This window comes from Porites lutea, chromosome 5 (assembly GCF_958299795.1).
Source record: "Porites lutea chromosome 5, jaPorLute2.1, whole genome shotgun sequence".
Classification (NCBI taxonomy): domain Eukaryota; kingdom Metazoa; phylum Cnidaria; class Anthozoa; order Scleractinia; family Poritidae; genus Porites; species Porites lutea.
Window position 1 is genome coordinate 17039756 of NC_133205.1, and position 25682 is coordinate 17065437.

The 25682-nt window shown below is 39.2% G+C and overlaps 1 protein-coding gene across 1 annotated transcript; it reads left to right on the forward strand.

The window, feature by feature from the left end:
* Positions 1 to 1449: 1449 nt before the first annotated feature.
* On the forward strand, positions 1450 to 19990 carry LOC140938615 (potassium/sodium hyperpolarization-activated cyclic nucleotide-gated channel 2-like). The gene is made up of 8 exons (XM_073388114.1): positions 1450 to 2599; positions 5910 to 6134; positions 11039 to 11240; positions 13368 to 13517; positions 14467 to 14685; positions 16724 to 16870; positions 18564 to 18804; positions 19475 to 19990. The coding sequence occupies exons 1-8, from the start codon at positions 1800 to 1802 to the stop codon at positions 19837 to 19839; spliced, it is 2349 nt and encodes a 782-aa protein (XP_073244215.1). The 5' UTR covers positions 1450 to 1799; the 3' UTR covers positions 19840 to 19990.
* The last annotated feature ends 5692 nt before the right edge of the window (positions 19991 to 25682 follow it).

A 25682-nucleotide genomic window follows, 5' to 3' on the forward strand; every position in this document is an offset into this window, starting at 1 on the left:
TTTCGCAGGGCGTCGTGAATCTCGGGATTATTCTCGTCCTGCGAGAAATCAGATACAGTGAAATCAAACGTTTGCGAACATTTCCGTTTTCATTCGTCCACACGAGCTCTTTTCGTTGAGGATTTTTTTTAGAGGAGATGTGGAAGAAAGGCCAATCGATCATAAAAGAGAGAAAATAGAATAATAGGATTCAAATGAAAGCGTGTACGTATGGATTATTCGTTTACAATCTATCGCAGAGTTGGGGCTCGTGGTCCGCGAAGAAAATGCAAATTTTCTCCATTTTTCATTTTCTTTTTACCGCAGCCTTGCATATCTACGCGCCATCGCGCTGGTAGATAGCTTAGATAAATGAAGATTTTTATTGAAAAGGAGATGGGTTCATTTAAAAGGAATTTGCTAGATTAAATCTAGAAGATTCAATATGAACGCTCAAAATAAATCGTAAGGGCATTTTGGATTTCGTGTCTTTAGTAAACGAGATTTATAGTTATGAAAATTAAATTTTTTAAAAAATATGGGTCTCTTTTCTCGACCAAGAATTCAATTCAATTTGCCTTCTTTTGTTGTTGAATTGACTCAGTTGTGTACTACCAATCGTCTTTTTTCGCTTGTCAGTGTTATACAATTAGGAAAAAACATAATAGGGGAAGAAATGCCCCATTCTTTAGAGAGATTTTAAGTCCTTTAATATCTTTTTCTAACTTAATGATATTTTTAATAACAGAAATTGAAGTGATAGATATCAAATTTATCTATCAACAGACGAGTCCACGGATTCAGTGCTTTGTCGTCTCGGAAAATTATCTTCTTTTTAAAGGGAAAATAACTTATTACAATATCCGCCTTGAGTCATTTAGTATTGTGTATTTAGATATTGTTATGTGCATCGCTTGGGTAGAAAATGTCAACAATCATCGCACAAAGCAACAACAAATTAAAAGCAAAGTCCGTGAAAAGTAAAGTTTGGGAGATCAAACGCGCAAAAAGCTGCGAGTTGAAATTCTACAGTGAAGAAGGCGCGGGCTATTGAAATGTAAATAATGTTGAAGTTTAATTTGCAGTACATTGAGCTCAAGATCAAAGGATTTCGAATCAGGAATTTTATTGGTAGTTTATCCTTTTGATTGACTTTGCTAAAATCACAAACAATGCGCAATTTCAATGCGTTGGCCAAAATATTACTTCCGCGCATTTGAAAAGGAAAGTAAAACTGAGGGAGAATATAGAACTATGGACTTCATAAAAATCCCACATTTCGATAAAAGGATGTAAGAAATATAATCAAATAAATACGTGAATGAATAAATGGATAAACAAGATTTACTGGCCTCGCTGTTTTACAGCAGCGCGCGCATTTGGTCAAGTCAACGCTTTTTCGAACGCCAGCAAAGATCGGCAGTTTCTTGTAGCCATAATTATTCTTGTTGTTAAATCACTTCGAGATACTCGGCAAGGAAGCTGATAATAGCACGAATTCGTCGTTCTTTTAATGTGCGGTCGATACTTTTACATTTTTTCGATTGCTATGACGGATCGAACGTGAGATATGAAATTTGCTTATTAGGAACGCCATTCTGCCGCAGCATTCGCTCAAATCCGTGATGTCACAATCAGCATTCGCACGTCATGTTAAAGTCCGAAGGTAAAGGTGTTTGGATTGTGCCAGAAAGGCGTAAAATGTGTTTGATAAAAAGCTAAGGGTAAAGAAGAATATTTTGAACTTTCTCGAAAAATGAGGATTTGTTTGAGTAAGGCCAAAGCTCTGAGAAATTAAAATCTTCGCTTCATCTCAAGAAATGAGTGATGCTCGCAGGATACCAACGGATACTGACGGGCAGAATGAACCTTGTGATACGTTTGTCGATCGCAAATCTCAACCTGATCAATCTTGTGACGAGATTACAGTGCCGATTACTGAGAAGACAGTTGAGGACGAACAATATGCTGAACCGGAAAATGGCACTAAGGACATTTCTTCAGTAGGAAAAAGGGCCAGTCAGTGGTCCTATGGCACCGAAAATTCGATTTTGTCCTCGCACCTAAGTCTGCAAGCACTTAACGCGTTAAACGATGGAAAGACTCAAGAAGAAGATCGAATTCACAATCCTGAAGAAATACTGCTTTACGAAACCGGACGGTCAGACGAAAATGCGGCTGGAACAAGCGACGTTGTTTTCCGCGAGTATGATGCAAGTTTCAGCAGTCCGCTTTTAAATGGGCATATAGTGGATAATGATGCAAATATCAAAACAGAAAAACCACAGGAAACTAATTCAGCAAGGAAAAACAATTGTTCGAATAAACGTAAGAGATTATTGTCATTTCTTAAGAGGAAACCTCGAGCCCAAACATCGCCCGAAGATTTTACCCCATCATCCAACGGCGACGTTATCATTAAGATTGAAACACCAGAAAACTGTTCAGGCCGACATCGATCCAGGCAGAAACCTTGTATAAATACCCTATTGCGAGGATGGCTTCAGCCTATGGACAACAAATTAAATATAAAAGTGTTTGGAAGTCGAAAAGCAATGGACGAAGAACTTTTACGTTACAAAAAAGCAGGATGGATAATTCACCCGACAAGTGCCTTCAGGTTAGAAATTGACATTATTTTTTTATTACTGCTCCAAAAAAGATAAGAAAAAATGCTGTTATTTTCGACATAACGCTTTCCTTTACTTCGCTTTGATTCCGAATTTAATTTTTTCATTATTTCAAGACGAAAATAGCAGTTATTTCTAAGGAAATCATCTGTTTTAAATATTAATCAAGGAAGTCTCGATCAATCGTCATGTTAATGTTTTTAGATATGTTTAAATATAAAATACGACAGAGCATTTTTTTTTTGTTGCATCACCGCAAACCCCATTTCATAAGTAGACGACAAGTTAAATTTTACGGGCGGTGAAATGTAGTTGCAATCGATTCGCCGTGGTTTTCGTTTATTCATTTAGGTGATTTCCGCATTTTAATCTTAAATTTTAATGAACTCTTTGAGGACAATCTAAAGTCGCTATTAAGCAGTTGCACCGCTGCCAAAAAATTGTCATTAATCATTAACGTACGAGACAACAAATCACCGTATTTTCGCCATTTGTACTCATTCCTGGACTCCAAATTTAGACGGCAGATTTTTGACATTACTTCCAAAAATGTTTGTTTTACTCTTGGAAGGATAACCAAGTACACGGTAATGAACCAAAACAAAATAATAGTTCCAGAAAAGAAACTTTAAATTTCCGACCAGGAAAAGTGTTTTTAAATCCATGAGCGATTTCTTGACCCCCAGCTTTGTACTATGCGTTATGCAAATTTTTAATTATCACTGAAAATGCTTTGGAAACAATTTCGTGCATCTGTTAGCTTTGACGCTTACCAAAGTCACTTATCTGCAGATGGGTTGCTTTAGCTTTTACTTATTTTTTTTTTCTTTAAAACCGATGGTGGTAAGAAATCCCTGGGATTAAGTTTCTAAGTTCTTCTTTCATCTCATTTCACAGCAGCACATTAAAAAAAATTGTTTAATCTTGAACGCTATAGCTCTCGATTATGTCCTTCATAAGTGTTTGAACGTACTATGCAAATTGATAACAATTACTATACTACGAACTTGAAGTACGTCCCGGGTTATTTTATCCCAATCCGTATAATTAATTTAACGCGCTTTTCTTGACTTTGGAAGTGTGAAGTGGTAGAAGGGGTGCCCTTTTATGAGGTTGTGCGGAAAAAGGTGACTGCTTTAAAATGATTGCTGGTGATTTTTGACCTAAAGCAAAATATTTCTCATATTATAATCCTTTTCAACCAACTAAATTGAGAAAGAAAAAATGCGGCTCAGCTGATTTGTCTTATAGACGGTTATTCTACGAGTCAGAATCTCTATAACAGCCGGCTGACAATAACTAGCTAAGGAAAATCTCTCAAAGAATATTGTTCGAATGTCATATTTTTAATCATTTTATATTTTATTTAGTAATTTATTTATTTATTATTATTATTTATCTATATTTATTTATTTTATTCGTTTTTGCTAACATGTTTAAAGAAAAACTTAACTAATTAACAGTGATCAACACTGCTTGTACCAACGGGCTTTCAAATAAATGGATGAATTTTCTCCTAATCGGGTTTAGCTATATGCTTCTCGATAATGAGGAGGGTTTCTCCAGAAAAAAATCCTTTGTGTGTTTGAATCAACAGGACTTTACGGAAAAAAGGCTCCTTGTTTTTAGTTTTGTTTTGTGTATGTAACAACATCTTTTCCATTGCATGCAAGTCTTTTGTGGTACATCGACGGCTTTAAAACATAAAAAAAAATGACAATATATGCTTCATTGTGGCTCTCTTTACTGCTGTTTCTTGAGGACAATGGATCACAAAGTGTTTATAGTTTGTGAGTGTATGCAGGGTCTTAGCCAGAAAAAAATAAGGACTGAGGTAATATCCGTGGTTGATCATGAATTCCCCGCCTAGCTAATTAGGGTCTTTATGATGACTACGTTTAAACAAAACACTTGGATCAAACCTTATTGAACAAAAATTCCGCCAAGAGCCCTAAAAGCCATCTAGATCTTGAGATCTAGGTGATTTTTGGGCGGGGGAGTTGAGGGGGGGGGGGGGGGGGGGTATTTAAATGCTACTCTAGGGGCTTTGGATTCTTGCGGCTGTTTAATGTGTTTGTTGGCGGCTTGTTTCTATAGGAAGGCCTTTGATAACAACGACCTAAACTAGGCTTGGTTGACAGCGGTTTCTTGAAAAGAAAAGTTTGCTGTGTGTGCGGGATTTCGCTGTAGACGTAGGCTAATTCAAGGCCATTCATCCTGCAAGGGCCCCCAACGTCAATTTTTGGAAAATATCTGTTCGGAAGACTATTTGAGATCTAGAATTTTCGGAACATTTGTTGTAAAATTTCTTGCTTGCCTGCCTCTCCTATGATTTTCGAACGTCTAAAAATTGGTGTAATTGTCCACTTTTAACGGATTTTTACCTAAAAAGGTCACCTAGAATTTTCGGGAGCCTTTTTTCTGGCTGAAATTTTCGAAAAGCTAAGTTTTGATCCCTATAATTTTTCGATCACTAGACTTTGAGCTGGGATATCCGAACAGATAAAAAATTTTTAGTGGATAAAAATATGTCTATATCTACCGTTTAAAACACTAAAATACGTTTAACAATGCTATGTTTAAGAGGTTTTGAACTATATTCTCGTGGGGTGCCCCTGATCCTGTTAGAGCCCATCGATCAACGGTACCAGGTCTTCAACCTGCGGAGAGCGCTAAAGCTGCTCTTGCACGAACAGCTTCCGACTGTTGATAGAACGCTGCATTTTGATAGATTTTTCTCACTTACGCTAGAGAAGAACAAAGACGCGAGAAATGGCGGCGAAACACATGAAAACGAGGCAATTTTGGGGGAAAGCCGCTGCCTAGTTAGCATGAATTTTTGCTTAATTTTTCTCATCTGTAATTCAGGCCACCGCTTGCCTGATTCGCTTTATCATTAAACATAGTACAAAGTTGCGTTAACATTTTTTTTATTTATTTAACTGTTTGTTAATTTATTTGCTGCTAGTTACTTTCTTTCTCCTTCAAAAAAAATATTCCTTGCCCGGAAAAAAAAAATGACGGAAGCAAGTGCCTCAGTTTGCCTCATACTGGCTACGGCCTTGGTATGTAAGGGAGGATAAAGGGGTCTTAATCTATTTGAGCTTAAAATAGAATAGGTAGTAAGGCCGTTAATTCATAAATAAATACATTCTTCAACAACAGACTCCTATGACAGTTTGGAACGGTCAATGTTGTCAGTGTTTTGTGGCATTATAGCCAACTACGACTTAGTCAGCTCGGCAAAACACGAGAGAAACATTCCATCACTTACTTCACATGAACTTTTTTTTATTGTAGGCTCTACTGGGATCTGATGATTCTCTCCTTGTTGATCGTGAACATGTTTGTATTACCAGTAGCCATTGCCTTCTTTAACGACGACCTGAGCCCTTCGTGGATCGGCTTTAATGGCGTGTCTGATGGAGCGTTCCTTCTGGATATTTTACTGAACTTTAAAACAGGAGTCATTGTTCACGGCACACCAAACAAGTTTATTCTGGATCCTAAGCAAATTGCCGTACGGTGAGTGAAAATATCATTTTAATAATTTAAAAGACTGTTATTGTCCTTGCAAAAGTTTCATAGACCGCTGCAAGGGCAGATACACGGTGTGGTCTGTAGATTAGACGAAAGATCTAATTTTTAGTACGGGATTTAACATCTATAATACTGTCTAGCCCCCATATAGGGCTCCACCCTGTTGAAAGCACCTACCCAACACAACAAAATCAGTGCTCACCTGTCAACGCCGGCACTACGAGACACTGAGCACCTCTCGCTGGCCACTTACGAATTTAAATATTCCTGATGACAGGATTCGCGAACTCTATTTAAAATCTTAAAATGAGGTCCCATAAGCCCGAATACGTAACTCCCATTAGGTCCATGTCACGGCATTTACACAGGTCAGTTTATTTTTAGATATATTTTAGCCTGCGTAGCAAGCGTTTCCGTTTGGTTTCGGAACAAAGAAAGACCCAGGAACAGGATTTTCGGTTTAGGCCGGTCAAGAATTGTTCCTTCCCTTTCTTCCCCACCCCCTCCCTGCTCTTTTACTCTTACCATTTTTCGTGCGGCCTTTGACTCTCGATTCTTGTTCTTTGCTCCGAAAACACACGGAAACGCTCGTTACTCAGGCTAGATATATTTTACAGCACTTCTTCCCGCGCGAAAGAAAGCTCTGCTCCGTCTATTACGGCCTTCCAAATGTAAGATGTAAAAACAGAAAAGGTCCATTAAAAGGTCAACATACCTTTTTTAGGTTTGTAGATTTTACTGATTGGTTTGTGAGACTTGGAATGTATTCTAACTTGAACTGGTCAATGAAAACGCTGTGAAACGAGTACATGAAAGTTGCTGCTAGCTTTGGCTTATGGTCTTCTGTTGGGAAGACGCCGTAAAATTGAAAAACAGTAACTCGATGAAATCAAAATTAAAAATTAAAAAAGAAAAAAAATGAACATTAAATCGACGGTTATACTAAAAAGAAAGAGATTACTAACTACTAGCAGCTCTTCACTGTCTGTCAATATCCACTAGGTCCCTCTTTAGTTTCCTTATCATGTTTGTTTTAACTCAAGTTTTGCGGGTTACCATTTTGCCTTTTCTTATATATCGTCGAATTAAAAAGAGAATATGCAATGAGCCCGACAATGAAAATTTATTCAAACAGAAGACAACGATGAAAACTGATAAAAATCCTATATTCCATTGGGTAAAATACAGGGAAAACCAATATTATCATATCTCTAAAGAGACTTGATTAAATGGTCAAACCAAAAGAATTCATTCACACATTCTTAAAGGTTAGTTAGTACAGGTAATCACATGATTTCGAGTGCAATTTGGAATAAATAAGCACAAGTAAATTTTTTCAAAGGCTAACAAAATTGCACGAGCCCGTAGGGCGAGTGCAATTTGTGGCCTTTGAAAAAATTTACTTGTGCTTATTTATTCCAAATTGCACTCGAAATCATGTGATTACTTATTAATAATATTCATGAAAAAAAATGCGAGATAGCTTTAAAATCACGTAAACCACGTGCAAAAATAATTTATTCAAGTGCTGCAAATATCATCACACGTGCAGTCAAAACAACATTTTTCTCGACGTTTTTAAAGTTTACAAGCCGCAGAAACGGACTAAACAGTTCATGGAATCGTTCAATCTGTATCGGAGTCACTTTCGATGAAACGCAATCGCCGTTTGTAAGGGCGAATGGTAGGCGAAGTCTTGTTGTTGAGGTTGAATGTTACATTGCAGTTGGTGAAGGAATTCATTACATTCTGCGCTTGTGAACTCATCTTATGAGGAATTACTGCACTTGAAGTACAAGGACCAGGTGTATTATCCGCTGGCTTCGGTGTACTGTTCTTTCGTGAGATGGCCCACGAAAGCTGTCGCTGTTCGTCTTCGTCTGCTTCATCATCTAAAGATTGGATATTTCTCTGACCAGTGACTTTTGCAATTGCCGACCTTTCGAGATTCGCCTTTTTCATTTTGCTGACTACTGTTTTACGGGCACTGTGATTGGAAAACCGCTTCTCAGATGTCTCAAGGCTGGTTCCGGAGATGATGCTCTTCATCATGGAGTTGATTTTATTTTCTCCCATGGGCTGTACCTTGTACCAAATTTCGTCGTCGGCTCGTCTGTTGTACTTTATCGAGAGATAAAATGGACCACTCGTCCTCAGATTGGGAGGTCTACGGCTAATGTACTGACGAAATAAAGCAACTGAACATTTTCCTTCCCCGGTCTGAAACATTTTGGGCTGGAACTGTCTTGGCTTTGCACTCCAAACCTCCAGGTCTTGTTTTCGTAGGCCCCTCTGCAAACTCAACAAATTCGATGCCGTCGTCACCGTTCATGATTCTGAAATCCTCCAGTCTCATTCCGTGGTGTTCTTGCCTTCCTCGAAGACCAAAGTGTTGGGTAAGGAGCCACCACATTGTTTGAATTAAAGATTCTGGGTTATTACCTCCGAGTTTTCCGCTCTTCCAGAGAATTTCTTCTTCCTCCTCTGATACTTGTCGAGCTTTGTTTGGGCGCTTACCACGGCCAGCCAAGCGAAGCTGTTTCGCTTTGCCTTCCAACACCTGTTTGGACGAACTAAATTCTCGGTCACGTACAATGGACAAGGTGTAGCCTTTGTTCTTTAAGTGTCTGTCAAGCGATGCCATCATTACTTTGAGGCTTTCTGGTTCATAATCTTCACCTTGTCTATTTTTTACTTCGGCGTAGAAATGCTCGAGCAAAGTGTTAAGCTCAGCCGGCTCATAATTTTCTATTTTATCTGTAATTTTCTTCTCTAAGCACCACTTCTTCCAAACAGAGAGCCAAAAATCGGTGCTTTTTGCAGTGTTTTCGTTTTTGGAGCAGTTTTTCATGTCCTCTATAGTTGTTGCGGTCGCAAAAGCAAATCTGCTACAAACGCCAGCCATTGCGGTTTTTGCTCGAAACTGGTCAAGATCGGATCCAAATTTTGCGCCATTCAGATGGCGTCAGATGGCGCACTTGATTGGCTCTCAGCTGAGTTCCTTTGTTTATTAACCAATCAGAATGCCTCGTTTGTTACCTCTTTTCTGCACTCAATTACCTTTTTTCTGCACTGTGTTACCAAAAAACTGCATTTCTCTTAGCCAATCACAATCGAGAAATTTTTTCATGTATATTATTAGCCTTAAAAAGGTTAGTTTGGAGGACTTAAACTGATGGAAAATGTATCTGGGAGAGGAAGCTCGTGACTAGGTGAATAAAAAAGGGATGTTCTATTCGATTTTCAAAGACTTAAAAGCGACTCGTGGTTCGAGTACGTACAGTACGTGGGTAAGAACTTTCTATTCGATATTCGAAGTTCAAAGACTATTAGCAGTGTATTTGTCATGGGAAAAATGCTATGTTTACGGATATCCAATTTTTCGGGGTTCGTTTACATTGAAAGTCACTTGACACTATACCGCAAAACGTGACGCTCAGAGGGTGAAATGACTCTGAAATTACAAATGGCCTGGGTACTGATGGCTATCAGATATCAAATATTTATCGACTAATGTGATGAATGGACACATCTAGCTGAGGATGAAATCCAGCATATTAAATTAAGGAGTAAGTATTCATTTCAGATGACAAACCTCAAGCCTTTTAAACTTGCTGCCATGCACTGTTAAGGTGATGTTACAGGGGACGATTTGCAACTACGATTTTTAGCACAACACAGCCCTGCAATGTTGGAACAACGTTGTAATCATTCGAAACAATGTCGTAACAATGTTGCAACGCTGTGTTGCGTTAAAAATCGTCGTTGGAAATCGTCTCGTGTAACATCACCTTTTATTATCATAACATGATAATATCGTGAAATTTCACTTCCCACCCCGCTATGCGCTGTTTCGATTATAAGTAGAGTTGAGATATTTTTTAACACCATTTTCCTTAACTAACAGAGCGTCTCTTTCGCTTGCTCAATTTTGCAGTGTTCGAGAAAGAGTCTGGCATGAATTGAGCGAGAATCGTTAGAAAATTACTCATCTTTAGTGATATTGTACAGTTATGGTACCATGCTTTCCATTTAATATTGGAAAGATGCACCTCTTGCATTACTTGGCATAATATTCATCAGTTTATTTTTTTTCTTGAAAAAAATGTCCCGGATGTTGTTTTTGCTGAATGTCCGGGTATAGATTGCCACAAATGTTGCATGAAAAACTGCCATTATGTAAAATATGTCACAAGCTGTCAAGGCGATTTACCTTTTGGCCTTCTTAGATATAGGCCCCACTTAGACAATTCGAAAACGCTTTTTTAAGGCCAAAAACGGGAAAATGGCTCAGTGCCGTAATGTTAACCGGCGATTCCTCTGTCAGAGACGGCGGAGCAGGGGTTAAGGTTGTTAGGACGATTCTCGTATGACCTTGAAATGAAAACGCGCGAACAAAACAGAACAACAAACAAAAGGTAATAGATCGATTTGATTGGTTTGTCGAACAGGTACGCGCGTGGGGTTTGGTTGGTTAAGCGAACGCTCAGGTCAAAAAAACCTCATGCTCGAGAACTTTCTAGAAATCAACCGATTCTTGGCTTTGACGTCATACCGCAATACGATTGGCCAATTGAACAATGCCTTCTCCATATTAGGGTTTTCTTTGGCCGGAAAACGAAGAGGCCATGTTTTGATCTTTTCATCCATTGGGTGATAAAACAAATAACGAACACTTACCGAAACGGATTTTTCAAGGTCATACGACGGAAATCGCTCTCACTAACACCTAAACGAGCACGAACTTTTAACTGGTCGAAAATTAGTCAGGTGCCGTGTGAACGCTTCCCAAGAAAAATAATGAAATTTATCATTTGACAATGTCGTTGATAAATGAATAATTTGTACAATCGCTTTTAGCCCAGTAATTCATATTCGTTTTTTTTCAGATATGCAAAGACCTGGTTTTTAGTTGATCTCATATCTTCCTTCCCGTTTGATTACGTCGTGTCGTCGGCCACAAGTTCGGGTTCCGGAAGATTATTTGGCGCTTCAAGAGCTCTACGTATACTGCGCATGGCTAAGCTACTAAGTCTACTTCGCTTGTTACGAATTTCGCGTCTGGTGCGCTATGTTCATCAGTATGAAGAGGTTTGTGTAAGCTCTATTGAACGCTAGTGTTACATCAAATCGAATCTACTTAATAAATAGACTGATTGCCCTTAAGGGTGGAACAGTTGGTTAGTGCGTAGCCTCCCACGCAAGGGTTTTCAGGGAAGCTCGTATTTCGTCCCTCCCCACAAACGTCTGCTCAACCGAGGACAACATTCCTTTCCCACGCTTCGCCAATCACGTTGTACTTTCCAAATTCTGGAAAGTTGACCTTGACCGCAGGGTAACCCGATAATTACGCGATCTGCGGGACTTTGAGAAACCTTCATGATCTCTAATAAATGTTAGACTCAGAGCCGCAAAAGTGAGATTTACTCAGTCAGATTTTAGAATTCTCCGTGCACTGCATAACCTTGGCGAAGGAAAGAAAAGAAGGATAAAGGTAACTCTAGGGTCACTTTCTGGGTCACGTTTTTACACTACCACGAGCTTATGAGTCGTGTTTAGCCTGTCAACACTTTATTTCAAAACTGTTGATTGGTCACTTACCACGCGAGTATAACAATGGGAAAGGAATGTTGTTCTCGGTTGAGCAGGCGTTTGTGGGGAGGGAAGAAATACGAGCTCCTCTAAAAACGCCTGTGTGGGAGGCTAATTAGTGCGCGGCCTTTCGGTGCATGCGCGAGGTCCTGAGTTCAATCCCCGGCGACATCACTTCCTTGTTCTAACTTCTCTCCTTTCTGTGTAACTTTGAAAAGCTTTAAATACCCTTAAAAGAGAGCATTGATGTAGAGAGGCAGGGGCGGACGGAGGATTCTCTGATGGAGGGAGCCTAGGGACATAGTATATAGTATACAGTGGCAATATGGGCGTGATAGCGACCGTAAGGACTGCGAACGGCGCATTTTACTAGGGAGTTTCGGGCGCATGCTCCTCCAGGAAAAAGTTTTGAGATTGAAGTTCTCTGAGATGCAATTTAGTGCTGCATTCTGGATGCTTAAATTTAGCAAATTCCTGGATTCCATATTGAACATGTAATGCTGAAATCCACAGGTGTGGTTGTGGTCAAAGAAGTAATTAACACTTTATGATGCTAGCAGGGGCCAAAGCGATTGCGGCGAGAGCACAACCTCCCGGCAAAGGTGACAACATTGCCTCCGTGACAAATTGTCAAATCCAGTTTGTTTGAGACGGATATTTACTGTATGCATTTAGGAGCTTTGGTCATTTGCGACTAAGAATGCAGGTTTCGAACACAATTCTTTTCTTATTAAAAATGTTTATTAAAGAAAATATATCGTGGTATCAAAGCTCGAAGTACCATCCCAAACACGTTTACAAAAGAAAAAAATTTCTAGGACAAAAGCGGGGGGGGGGGTCCGGGACCCCCAGGGCCCACCCCTGAATCCGCCCTTCAGAGAGGGGGGTAAAATGAGCGCACCGTCGACCTCAAGTTTATTGGTTTAATTATTATCCCGAGTTATCGACCTAAAATGTAGTTGCTCTACCTTTACCTTTACCTTTAAACGCAAGCAAACCAAAAACGGAAACACAAGGTAAGGAGGTTAATGAAGCCTTTGCAAGACACAGTTACCTTAAAATGTCTGCAAAAGACATGAGACCCATACCTTAAACAGCTGTCCTATATTGGCCCAAGAGCACCCTCCCCCACCTCCTCAATTTAGCATCTTATAAAAGGGTCGAGGAATGTAAGGTTAATAAAGATCAGTTGGTAACCCTTTTGTGATGTCAGTATAAAGCGCTCGTAGGGCCTTTTAGCTTATTAACTTGAACCTCTACTATAACGCCTTTAGTCGCACCCGCAGCGACACCCGCAAGTCAAACCTAGCGTCAATCATGTTTTCTGCAATGTCGTTGCATGGTGACCCGTGTATACTACCGGTTGTATTGTACACTGGCAAAAGAGTGTTGTGGGTTGCCATTGCGTAACAAGAGAGTCTTGAATATGATGGAACATAAAAACAATGGAAACAAACAAATAAACAAGCTTAGGTTTTTGTGGCGGCCATAGAAGAAGGCGCCACTAAAAGTGCTGCTTAGACTGTTTTGCGTTTCCATGTACACTTGCATATCAGTTTGGGTCATGATCAAGCAGACCCGTTTTGGCATTGATTAGTTTTGCGGATTATTTTTACATGTTCACAGGTTCTGAATGTAACGCGCTCTGTCATACGGTTTATAAACCTGATTAGCTTGATGTTGTTGGTAGCGCACTGGAATGGCTGTATGCAATATCTCGTGCCAGTTCTCAACGACTTTCCAGATGACTCTTGGGTAACAATTCACGGATTACGGGTAAGTTTAGTGCCTGCTGTCGTACGTATAATAGGCCTTTTCCGAGTTGCCTTAAGCCTCTGTTTCAAAGCGAGGCTCAGTGCAAAGCTATTGATCTGAAAATGATTTTTTATGCTTATTCAATTAAAACTTATTTTCACAACAAAGGTTTGCACTTAGTCTCGTTTTGAGAGTGAGAGTTTTTGGAACTCGGGAATGGCCCATTTCGAACCATGTAATCTATTTCTGGCTCCCTTTCAACTGTATATAGTTGCAGTGCCGCGCACGGCTGAGTTGTTGTTGTTTTTAATGGTTCGCCACGAAGCTATTGGAAAGAGTTGTTCTATTGGGTACCGAAAACAATAGATAAACCACCCAAACAATTTTCCTAGCCCTACAAACAAAAGCAGACAGACTTTTAGTGGTTAGGAGAACAAGGCAAATCACTAATGTAAATAAGAAATAACAGAGGACCTAATGTAGGACCCTGGGAACCCCACAGGATATAAGTTTCACAGCAGGTGCGATTTTAAAGGCCGTTAAAAATTATAGATTTTTGTAAGAGCTTCGTTGCTCCAGTTTGTGATGGTATGTGTTTTAAAATCTTTGCGTTACGCTGACTTAATGCCGCAAAGGATTCACATTTTCTGCGTTTCTTGTCTTCCTGACCAATGTACCCTGTGGTGGCTTCTCCTAAAATGTACTGCAATTGCGTTGCGTAAAAGCAAATCGAGCTGGGTGGCTCCTTCTGAAAAGGTTCTGCAGTTACGGTGCAAACTTACAAAGCTGACAAACTATTAATTAAAATTTATGATCCATCAATGTTTCAAAAATAACACAAGATAAATAAAAACAACAGAATTAGAACGGTTGTGTAGCTCTGATTAGTTATTTAATGGTTTTAGTTTATTTGTCTGCAAGAGCGAAGTCATTTAGCGCGTACAATTGTGTTGCTGTTGTCTATTTTCAGGACAAGTCGTGGACGGAGAAGTACTTATGGGCGCTCTTCAAGGCATTGTCTCACATGCTATGTATTGGTTATGGAAGGTATCCGCCTCAAAATATCCCAGAGACCTGCATTACGATATCAAGCATGATGACAGGTGCTACATTTTATGCTCTGTTCATCGCCTACTCCATCAACGTTATACAGACGATGGATTCGCCTAGCCGGAACTACAAGGAGAAGGTAAGGGACGTATTCCCTGCTCGTCATCATCATCATCATCATCATCATCATCATCATCATCATCATCATTATCATGATCACTATCACCACCACCTGTACTACCACGATCATCACCATCCAACCTCATTCCCAGGGTTCTCTCCTACCCGCCCTACGGAGCGAGAGAGAGACCCTGGAAAACGCTGGTCACGTGTCTCCCAGAATCTTGGAGATTACAAACAAACGATTTGGGGGAGGGGCAGGTAAGTTTGAGATTTGTCTCTACAGAGCGTAGACGGGTCAGTGCAGCCATGAAACTGTGTACCTGATCCGATCTTGAACGCCGAAAATAATGCACAAAATCCTTTGACAGCGAAAGCGTAACTTTCTGCAGAATATCTGGATGTTAGTCGCATGTTTATCAGCGATGCTTTCATTTGGCACATGCAACGGAAATGGCGGAGGATTCACCGTCTTTCAGCGTTTTTGGAGTCAAAAATAAGTTAGGTATCCTGGTCTGCCTGTTAGTAGTATTCATACTGAAACGCACTAAATTTGAATTGCCGTATCTATGTTGTGGAGGACTCATTAGAAAACAAATGTACAGTATCTGAATGTGTTTTCAAGATTACTATTACACGCAGGTTATGACTTATGTTGTCTGTTTTGTCTCTGTTTATACTATTTCCTGTTGTCTTCCACGTCCCGTTCGTATATAATTATTTTATCTTTGATCTATTTACCACTTTTCTATTGCCACATCATAACAAAGGTTAGGGGGAGGAAAAAGCTGATATTTTAGGCTATAGCTTTCCGTGAAATCACTAGATATAAAATATTACTTTGATCGTAAATGTATTAACTGAATTCCTTGCTCTCAATGTACACTGCCATGTTTTTTCCCGGGGGTTTGTCACGCCGAACCGCTAAGATCGCAAATGGTGTAGGTGTATTTGCCCGATAACCAGCCGCTGTCAGACAAACATTGAAAATATTAATATAGAAGTTCATCATACAGGGGTTTTACCTTCAAAAAATTAACTCGCTTGTGTGTAACTCAAGATCGTAGATTTTTAACGATTGGTGTCATCGGTTAAACCGGAGGCAACGCTAGTTTTTGATTCCTTCTCTGGTAATTCACTTGTTTATCTGATAGTTCTGTTTAGGCAGAAATTTCCCTTAGTTTCAGTTGTAGTTGTAGTAGGGTTAGCAAATCTATCTTGCTGTTGCGATCACTGCGTGACGTGAACGTTGCGAATAAACCAGACAAAAACAATGTGAGACAAAGGACTCCTCCCTCAGAATTAATTTTGTTCTAGAGCCACGTGACCAGCGTTTTCCAGGGTCTCTCTCTCTCTCGCTCCGTAAGGCGGGTAGGAAAGAGCCCTGGGAACGAGGTTGCATCACCATCATTCTCAATGTCATCGTTATCGTCATTGTTTTACTTGCCATAGTAGGTCCACCACGGCTCTTTGGATTCCTTTTATAAAATATCACTTGGTTAGTTTTCCATCGCACTGACGACACAGCCTCGCTCGTTTTTTTTTTGTTGTTGTTGTTTTGTTTGTATGTTTTGTAACTGCATTTTTCACGTTAAGCTCGCACATGCTCAGAGACTATCTCTATTTTAATTAATTACCGGCGATCAAAAAATTACTATGGAACCTCGATATAACGAAAGGTCAAGGGACTGGCAACATTTGTTCGCTATAACGAGAATATTTTTCAGATCATTTTATTTTTCAGAATATTTTTCAGACTATTAGTCGGGTAAAGAAAATCGTTCGTTATAATGAGAACTTCGTTATATAGAGGTTCGTTATATCGAGGTTTCACGTTATTGTGGTATTAACTGTTTTATGTGCTATTTTTCAACTAAACTTGCAATGCAAACCATGTATACAGTCTGATACTTTTCAAGTAAAACTGATTTTGTTTTTATCCAATCCATGAATCGTTTACCGCGACAAACAAGCCCACCTGCTCACTTGTTCCTGATATCCCTTTTTGAAATATACATGTGTTACTTACAAGAATCTATCTATCACTTGGCCACCAGCTCAAACAAATTGAAGAATACATGTCTCATAGACGGCTGCCCGTATCCCTCCGAGATAAAATTACGAAGTACTACGAGCACCGCTTTCAAGGAAAACTATTTGATGAGGAGAGAATACTCGCAGAAGTGTCTCGACCATTGCGAAAAGTAAGCATAATCATGAAAGCTAGAGAATTGCCACTCCAAAATCTACCAGTGTCGCTATTGGGCGTGTTGAGACTTGGGGTGATAGTTAAGCAGGGTCAGGGGAAGGACGGGGAAGAGGGCGGGGAAGGGGAGGGGACTTGGAGATAAACACTGCGGTGAACGCTAATTCATTGGAATTGCTGTACTTGGGGAGTATAAAAAGGATGCTTTGGTAAGTTAAGATAAAATAAGATAACTTTATTATATCACTTCAGGATATCTCCAATGATAAAAACTATTTACAAAATTCAGTGGCGGATCCAGACTTTCAGAGAAGGGTTGGGGGGGGGGGGGGGGGGGGGGGGGCAGTCATTCAGATCCTGAGAAAAGGCGGGGGCGGCTTCCCCAAAACTTTAGTTGACCCTTCGGGCCTCAGTTTGTTCTAATAATAGGGAGACGACCCCCCCCCCCCCCCCCCCCACGGGTCCCTCCCCTGGATCCGCCACTGAAATTATTTATAACCACGTAAAATTAAGAGAATTTTAAAAATATTGTAAAAAGGCTAAGACTAGGGTATATATGTGCAGTATATATACAAAAAAGAATAAAAACAAAACAATAAAATTTAAAACAAGACATTTTCCGCATTGCAATAACGCGATTAGCTAATAAATAATTCACGACATGTTCACTTTTGTCGGTAATAATATATGTTAAATAGATTCTAGTTCCCGCCTTTTTTGCAAAATATCATGGACAGGTGCTTGGAAATAACCACCGTTTTGATTTTATTGTAAGCGTATGATGTATGATGATATTCCGTCCAAGGCTTGTTTTTTTGAACAGGTCTCCTGTCAGTTTAAGACGGTCAGCTAAAGGACCAACCTTAAGGGCACACCTGTCAAAGCTTGTCCGTCAACCCAAAAGGTTTTCAAAACCCCAGCGGTAGTTTTGAGACTAATAATAACTTTGAACATGATTGTAACTCCAGTCTTCGCGCGAGATGCCTAATTGCTGCGAGCCCCCGGCGGGAGAGCAGCAAAGCAGCAAACTAATCTTTTGTAGGGGCTCCTGTCTTTGGGTCTTCTCTGGTTCCTTGGGTGTCCTGTCAAAGACCTCATGATTTTAGGACTCTCTCTTGTAAGTAATATATCAAACATGAGATGCAGTGTTTCATCACCAGATGAAACACCGAGAAGAGAGTTGAAAATACGACGCGCAGCGGAGTATTTTTGACGAACTTCGAGGTGTTTCATCTGGTGATGAAACACTGTGTCGAATGTTTTATATTTCTTCTCAAACAAAATCATTTTTGAAGGAGAAATTAGGGATGCAAATACTAAGCAGTGTTTCATCCGATTTCCAAACACTCATTAAACATTAATTTCCTTTGTATTTTCTTAATGAATTATTAATGAGTGTGAGAACCCTGTTTCCCACATCTATTAATTAACTTGATAAAGGTTCTATAATAAGCCATGTTAATGCCAGTTTATCTTTTCTCAGTTGATGTTTTATTGTCCAGCATCTGCTCGCAGTTTTATACTTACAATTTGTAACCACTAGTACAGTAGAAGTTACGATCATACGGCCTGGAAAATATCACTGTGGTCGATTTGATCGATTCGTTGTAGTGCTTTTTACAATTTTTTTTACAAGTACGTTTAACATCATCGTGTTTACCTAGACTTTTTACGCTTTTCTCTTTTGGCAGTCAATTGTCAATTACAATTGCCGAGACCTCGTGCGCGCCGTACCGTTTTTCTTCGACGCAGACCCGGACTTTGTGACCGCTATAATAACCAAGCTCGAGTTTGAAGTCTATTTGGAAGGTGACGTCATCATTCGCGAAGGGGAGCTGGGTACGGAGATGTATTTCTTGAAATCGGGTGTGGTAAGCGTGAGCTGTGACGGACAAACCACTGACGACTTGATTGATGGCTCATATTTCGGAGGTGAGTTTTCGATAGGCTTACCAGTAGGATATATACATTTCACTTTTAACGGACACCTCTGTCTCTGTCTCAGAAAAAGATCACTGTATGGAAAAAAAGACAGACAGACAGACACACTGATAGACAGGAACACAGAAAGAAACAGCATTTTAACTCAAATTGAATAAGTTACATTTTTTTTTCTACAAAAGTACGGTTTGTTTATCGACCATCATAATAGATCTGAAAACAATAATTTTCTTTTCCGAAAATGTACATAATTTTCCTTCTGCAGATATATTCCAAACGCCCCATTGGCATTATTTGACGTACAAATTAATTTGTATTTAATTTATTTTGGATAATCAAAGAAATCACTATTTGCACAGGTTTGCGGCAAAACATATTTCAAATCTTATATATCACTTTTATAATAAAATGTGCTTTACTGCCAAATTAAAAAACAATAACATTCTGACAATTATTGCCCAATTAAAGCTTATAGAACGTAGCATTTTGGTAATGCTCGACCTATATCGTGTTGTAATATGATGTTTGTCTCATCACGAGTTAATATCAGCATCTTATTTTAGATTATTTTAGATTTATTTTTTGAGTTTATCTTATTTTTAACAGCTAGGTTATTGTTGTTTTAGTTTTGCTGTTTTTTTTCCTCCCTCTTTTGCCTTAGAAATTTGTCTTTTGACTAATGCAAGACGCACGGCAACAATCGAAGCAAAAAGTGTTTGTGACATCTACATTTTACACGCCGAGGATTTTAGGGAAGTCGTAGACGAATATCCAGAGATGCGACAAGTTATGGAATCAGTGGCTTCTCAACGGTTGAGCAGAATGGGGAAATCAGTGGACTTTTCAGCGTGTCCTTCACGGGAAAATTTACTTGCAAGGCTTCAGAGCTCAAAGAATAGCGGCAATAACAGCCTTTGTTGCAGCTGTTCAAATCTGTTACAGCCACCGGAAAATCAACCAGAGATCGTTGTAACCAGGGATATTCCTTTTGTAATAACTACGAGTGACACTCAGTCTATCACTTGAGAGCAGCGTTCGTTTGCACTTCCATCGCTTAAGGACAAAATTGGGTGAAAAAGAGCGGGTAATTATTTGTAATTCAGAGGCCGATTGGACAAACATTGAGTGAGTGGATAAAGGAGAATGTTCTGAATGTTTTAACGCTCATGATGAACACAGTGCTGTTTTTGTAAGTAGCATATTCCCTTTTCATGCAGACCAAAAGTTTTTGTGTTTCGAAAATAACAGCATCAAGGAAATAGGACTGAAAAATTACTTGTTGTGGTGAAAGAAACTTAAGAGTTATCCGTAGACAGAGTGTAATTAACAACCATTTTTTTAAGGAGATCACAACTTTATTTCTCCAATTCAATCGGAAGAGAAATTAGCGTTTTTAGTTGGTTTTGATAGTGTTTGTTTGTTTTTTTTTTTAAAGAAAAATGATGAAGTCTGAGTAATTACTGTTATGCATTACAATTATTCTACGAGCACCCGCGAGGCTTCCGTCTGTTTTGTGCTCAGTGTTGTAGTAATATAATTTTATCCTTCTGTGATTTGCCGATTTTTTGCCTTGGAATTGGATTTGGCTGACTTGGACTGAAATTAGGCCAAGCAGGATTTTACCATTGGGAAAGATTCGAGAACTTTGAATGGGGCACTGAGGCCTTAAAAAACTGCTGCACTGCAATGAAAAACGTCTAAGCCCATAATACTTGAGGCCATGTGGTACGCCTAATGCTCGATTGATGATCAAGATCATGAACGCTATGATTGAATTTCTCGATCGGTGGTTGAGAGTGAAGATCTTTATGGTTGCAAGTGTGAGATTATCGATTGACTAATAATGAGAACCACACTATTATCTAAACGGGGTTTTGTATACTAGAAACACAATCGCTGTGGTCGAAAGAAAGATCGTTAATGAGCTCTGAAGATCTAAAGGACTGAAAAGAAGAAGTGTCGATTGACATTCTGGATCCCCGATCGACACTCCCTCTTTCTTAAATTCCGAACAACTTACCAGACATCACAAGTACAAACTTATTTCTGAACACCTCTCCAGTCTATATATATCTCACTCACTCTTCGTTTCATTTATGACCCAGTAGCCTGCCCAACCCCCACTGAAACCCATATTTAGACCCAATGCCTAAAACGGCCTAGACCCGTAGAGTGAAAGAGACGATGATGCCCACCGTTTTATTTCGTTCGATTCCCCCCCCCCCCCCCCCCCCCACTTCAACCCTACCGCATGGTAGGTGTCGGGGTCAACACTAATTATCAGCAATGAAGCACACGTATCAACTCCTTGGTCAACTCTGGGACTGGGATGGTATCTCATTCCAGACATTGTTGTAAAAGGAGTTTTTAAAAACTCTGATCCATGCCAACTGTTACATTATATTTTGCTTTAACTACTTTCATAAAGCCAGTTTCGTACTCAACTACAAAGGAATCGCTAACTAGCTAGTCCCGATTATTTATGAGTGTAAAAGCCTCCTGATTATCGTCTTGTCCAGTTAAAGGGACCTGGATCCGCACTGGTGGTTACGGACGGTTCGGGGACGAATGAGTTAATGGGCAGGCCCCAGTTGTTCAAACGTTGGATAGCGCTATCCACCGGATAAATCACTATCCAGCGGATAGCATAATTGGTTTCCCTAATACTTCAGGGGCACCCAACGAGGATATAGTTCAAAACCACTTAACATAGCATTGTTGAACGTATTTTAGTATTCAAACGGTAGATATAGGCATATTTTTATTCCCTAAAAACCTTTCATCTGTTCGGATTTCCTAGCTGAAAGTCTAGTGATCCGAAAATTATAGGAATAAAACCTTACCTTCTCGAAAATTTCAGCCAGGAAAAGGCTCCCAAAATTCTAGGTGGCCTTTTTTAGGTCAAAATCCGTTAAAAATGGGTAATTATACCATTTTGTAGATGTTCGAAAATCCTAGGAGAGGCAGGCAAGCAAGAAATTTCACAACAAATGCTCCGAAAATTCTAGATCTCAAATAGTCTTCCGAACAGATATTTTCCCGAAAATTGCCGTTGGGTGCCCCTGATACTTATCCGCTGGATAGTGATTTATCCGGTGGAAAGCGCTATCCAACGTTTGAACAACTGGGGCTAGGTGGATATCCTTATCGATCACCGTTGAGCAGTTGGCCAATGATTGTCAATTCGTAGACAAGTATTGCACCACTGAAAAACGGTTTTGGTTATTTACTGTTAAAAACATTAAATTCTAGGTTTTTTTTATTACTTGCTAGAAATAGAATTATTAGAATCTTTCAAGAACAAACAAATAAACAGCCGTGTATCAGGCACGATATAAGTGAAAGCATTAGAACTCTCCAGGAAATAAATATGAAAGAACAATTTGAATATAAAGTTATACGTACCGTCAAGGTGCTTTTATAAACCAGACTGAGTGAAGCTGCATGGAATATAGACGCCAGTATGTCCAGCGTCCTCTTCCGTTTTCCATGAAGTGTTCAAAACTCAATCAAGCGCCAGTTGTTCAACAGTTTGACAGCGCTATCCGTCGAATTAATCACTACCCTGTGGCAGGAGTCCATCAAATGGGCTTCTGCCAGTGGACAACTTTTAAGGAAACCAATTGTCATATCCACTGGATAGTTATTTATCCAGTGGATAAGACTATCCTGAGACTATGCATCTTTTGACCAAGGCTAAATCGCGTGGTTCCTTGACGTTATAAGTGGAAAAAGGTCAAGGGAAAAAAAGAGACTCTGTTCCAATCACTGGTTCACAGGAACTGTTGGATAAGTTGGGGAACCTGGCCCCTCCCCCCTTATTTTTAGAGCAAACTGAGGCCCAAAGGACGGAAAAAACTTTTGTTTGGAGACCGCCCCCCCCCCCCCCTCCCCCTTGTCTAAGGGTCTGGATGACCGCCCCCTCCTTATCTCAAGGTCTGGATCCGGCACTGTGAAAAATCGTTAATGTCAGAGTAAAGCCCAGCAGTTGCAACGAAATTTAACGAGTACTGTATATCCTTCCCAAATGTTGTAACAAATAGTATCTAAACGGGGTGGGGGTGAGGATTAGCTTTTTAATAGGGACCTTAAGCAACGACGACGGCGACGTCAACAAGAACGGCAAAAAAGCAATTGGTTTAGATTAGCAAAACAACAACTTTGCACGTGTATCACGCTTTTTTGTACATTTCTTTGCCGTCTCTGCACTACTATCACGACGTGAAAATGCCTATTCACGTTTCGTGGAGGACGTGAACGCAGAACCACGACTTTCTCTTTCTTTTCCTGAACTTTGATACAGTCTTTTAGAATAGAACTCCGAAAAAAATTGCCAACATTTGACAAACTGAAAGAGATGGGCTAAGCGCGATAAAGTTTGAAGCAGCGCGACTTCACTTTTAGAGCGACGTGTTCGTAGCCGTCGCCGTAGTTGTTGCTTAAGCCCCCAATTAATAAACCACCTTCACGTAGGCGTGTCCGCTAAAACAGTTGCGTCAGAGTAGGCCTACAGGACGACTATTTCACGTTCAATTTCAAATTCAGTTTTTTTTTTATTGACGTTATGTAATACCGTGTTATTGTTTGCGCTGCATTGATTGCAGCCTTCTCTTCCATCTTAACTAGACGCTTGTTATTAAAACACTGTTGACCACTTTCTTGGTAGCTCCTTTTTCATTTTCTTTTTGTTTTAATTAGTATCAAGAAACTTTTACAAGAATAGTTGAACTAAAAGAATTACTTTTATTCCATTTAATATTAAGCCTGTAAATCTTCTGCAATGCGTCATAAGACAAAACTGAAATCATAATCCGGCAAGTTAATATTTATTGATTGACATGTAAAAAATCGATCTGTTAAAATCTTGTCATCATGTCCCATTTTCATAATCTTTCATTGCTTATGACTCTATGTGAACCAGTGCATACCTCACACGAAGAAAGGAAAAATTATACGCCTACCATTAGCAGTTAACCTGATCTGCCGCTTTGGATTCGATTGTACACTCTTATTTTTTAGCGCATAAAATTACTAAACTTGCTGATAAGACATATATGTTGCTGAGAACAAATAAGAGATCAGACAGAATGGAAATTATTGATTGCGTTGAAATTGTCAAGAAGACGTAAGTACTACGTTTTATTGTCTGAACGAAATTGATTTGGGTTTATCCTAATTCGAGGTAGGTTATAAATTTATGTTCAGAAAACAAAACATTACCGGCAAAAAATAGATTACTTTTTGTTTGTTTTCAATTGATCACCTAATTTGTATAGTTTCGTAATCACATGAAAACCATTCGATAAATAAATACTAAACAGGTAGGAAAAAAAAGGAAATATTAATATGAATTTTGTTATTGTTTTATTTTCCGCACTCTTTTGTGCAAGGCTTTAAACGACTCAACAGTACAGATTCTTCGTATCAAATCACAAGGTATTTGGTTTCTGGCATCTGGCTAGTGAGTAAATACAGGCTTCTTTCGCGTCGCGACTGTGAAAATATATGGACTTGAATCAAATGAGCTTGCGCATTTTTGGAAATAAATATATACGTTTGGTGTCTTTCAGCGCGTCCTTGCATACTTGCAATTGGCTTTAGCTTTGTGGAATTGAGAAGGTAGGTGGCCAAAGAATTTTTTCGAAGGAGTTACTTCTTAAGTATTAAAGTGAAACGTTGTAAGAACATAACCGATTTTGACAAAGGCAATGATGCTCGTGGCGTTTTGTCCGTTGCTATGAAATTGTTCTTTTTCTTCTTTAACCAATTGTTTCAGCCCCATATCAACTGACTCAAGTTAATTAGCTACAGAAAGAAAAATAATTGATAAAATGAAAGAGCGACAACTTCGCTCTACAACAGCTGAAGCTGATGCTGTAGCGAAGTTTATTTATCTCACGGTGGATCGACGAGCTTAACATTTTTTTCTTTACTGACCTGTTGAAAACCATCATATTTAGTATTGATAATACTACTGACAACAGGAAACTTCCACATGCCATCCTTTTTTTACATTTTCATTTTTGTGACCAGCATGATTTTATTATTGCTTTTCAGGTCTAAATGTCAGTTGATTTCCGAGCAAAAATGTCACTCAGTTGTACAAAATACTTAATTTTCATAAACGAAGGGTCATAGCAAACTAAAATATCATAAAGCATTTGTGTTGCAGTGAATTTACTATGAAACAGGCCTTGAAGTGATCGGTTCTTGATCTACTCGAGAAACGAAACATCAATTTTTATGTTTGATTTCGCAGTGATTTGTCCTTATTTTCTTTTAAAATAAAATGCACCTGGAATCAGATTCCGATTCTAATTCCCTTCCGAGCACAAAGTCAGAAGTCATCTTGAAGTAAATATGGTATGTTTCCTGCCAATATTCACTGAATCATGATATGGGAGGCGAATAATTGTTCTATTGTAACTAAACTTACATATCCGAAAGAAAAATTTTAAATCATCGGAATTATAACAACGCCAGGATCGTTGGAGTGGAACCTTACAGTACGAAATACATATAATCAGCAAAACGTTCTTCTTCTTCGTCTTCTTTTTACGATATGTTAGAAATAAAGGGAATGTTAATAACGTTATGAAAAAATATCAGAATTAACGAAAGATTATCTCTTTAACCCTACGTACATCAATTATATAGTAATCCTCCCCCGCCGGCCCCACTTTCGTTTTTGAATGCGTTGGCGCAGTTTTCCACGGAAATGACGCAAGTTAGCAAAGAGCAGTGAAAACTTAAATAACGGCTTCTACTGGTCTAAAAGATATCAATAGAGATCCTACAAAAATTATAAAAGACATTATATAACAGATCTGCTGGAATTAAGGTTACAGGTCCAAATTAGCTGTGGCTGT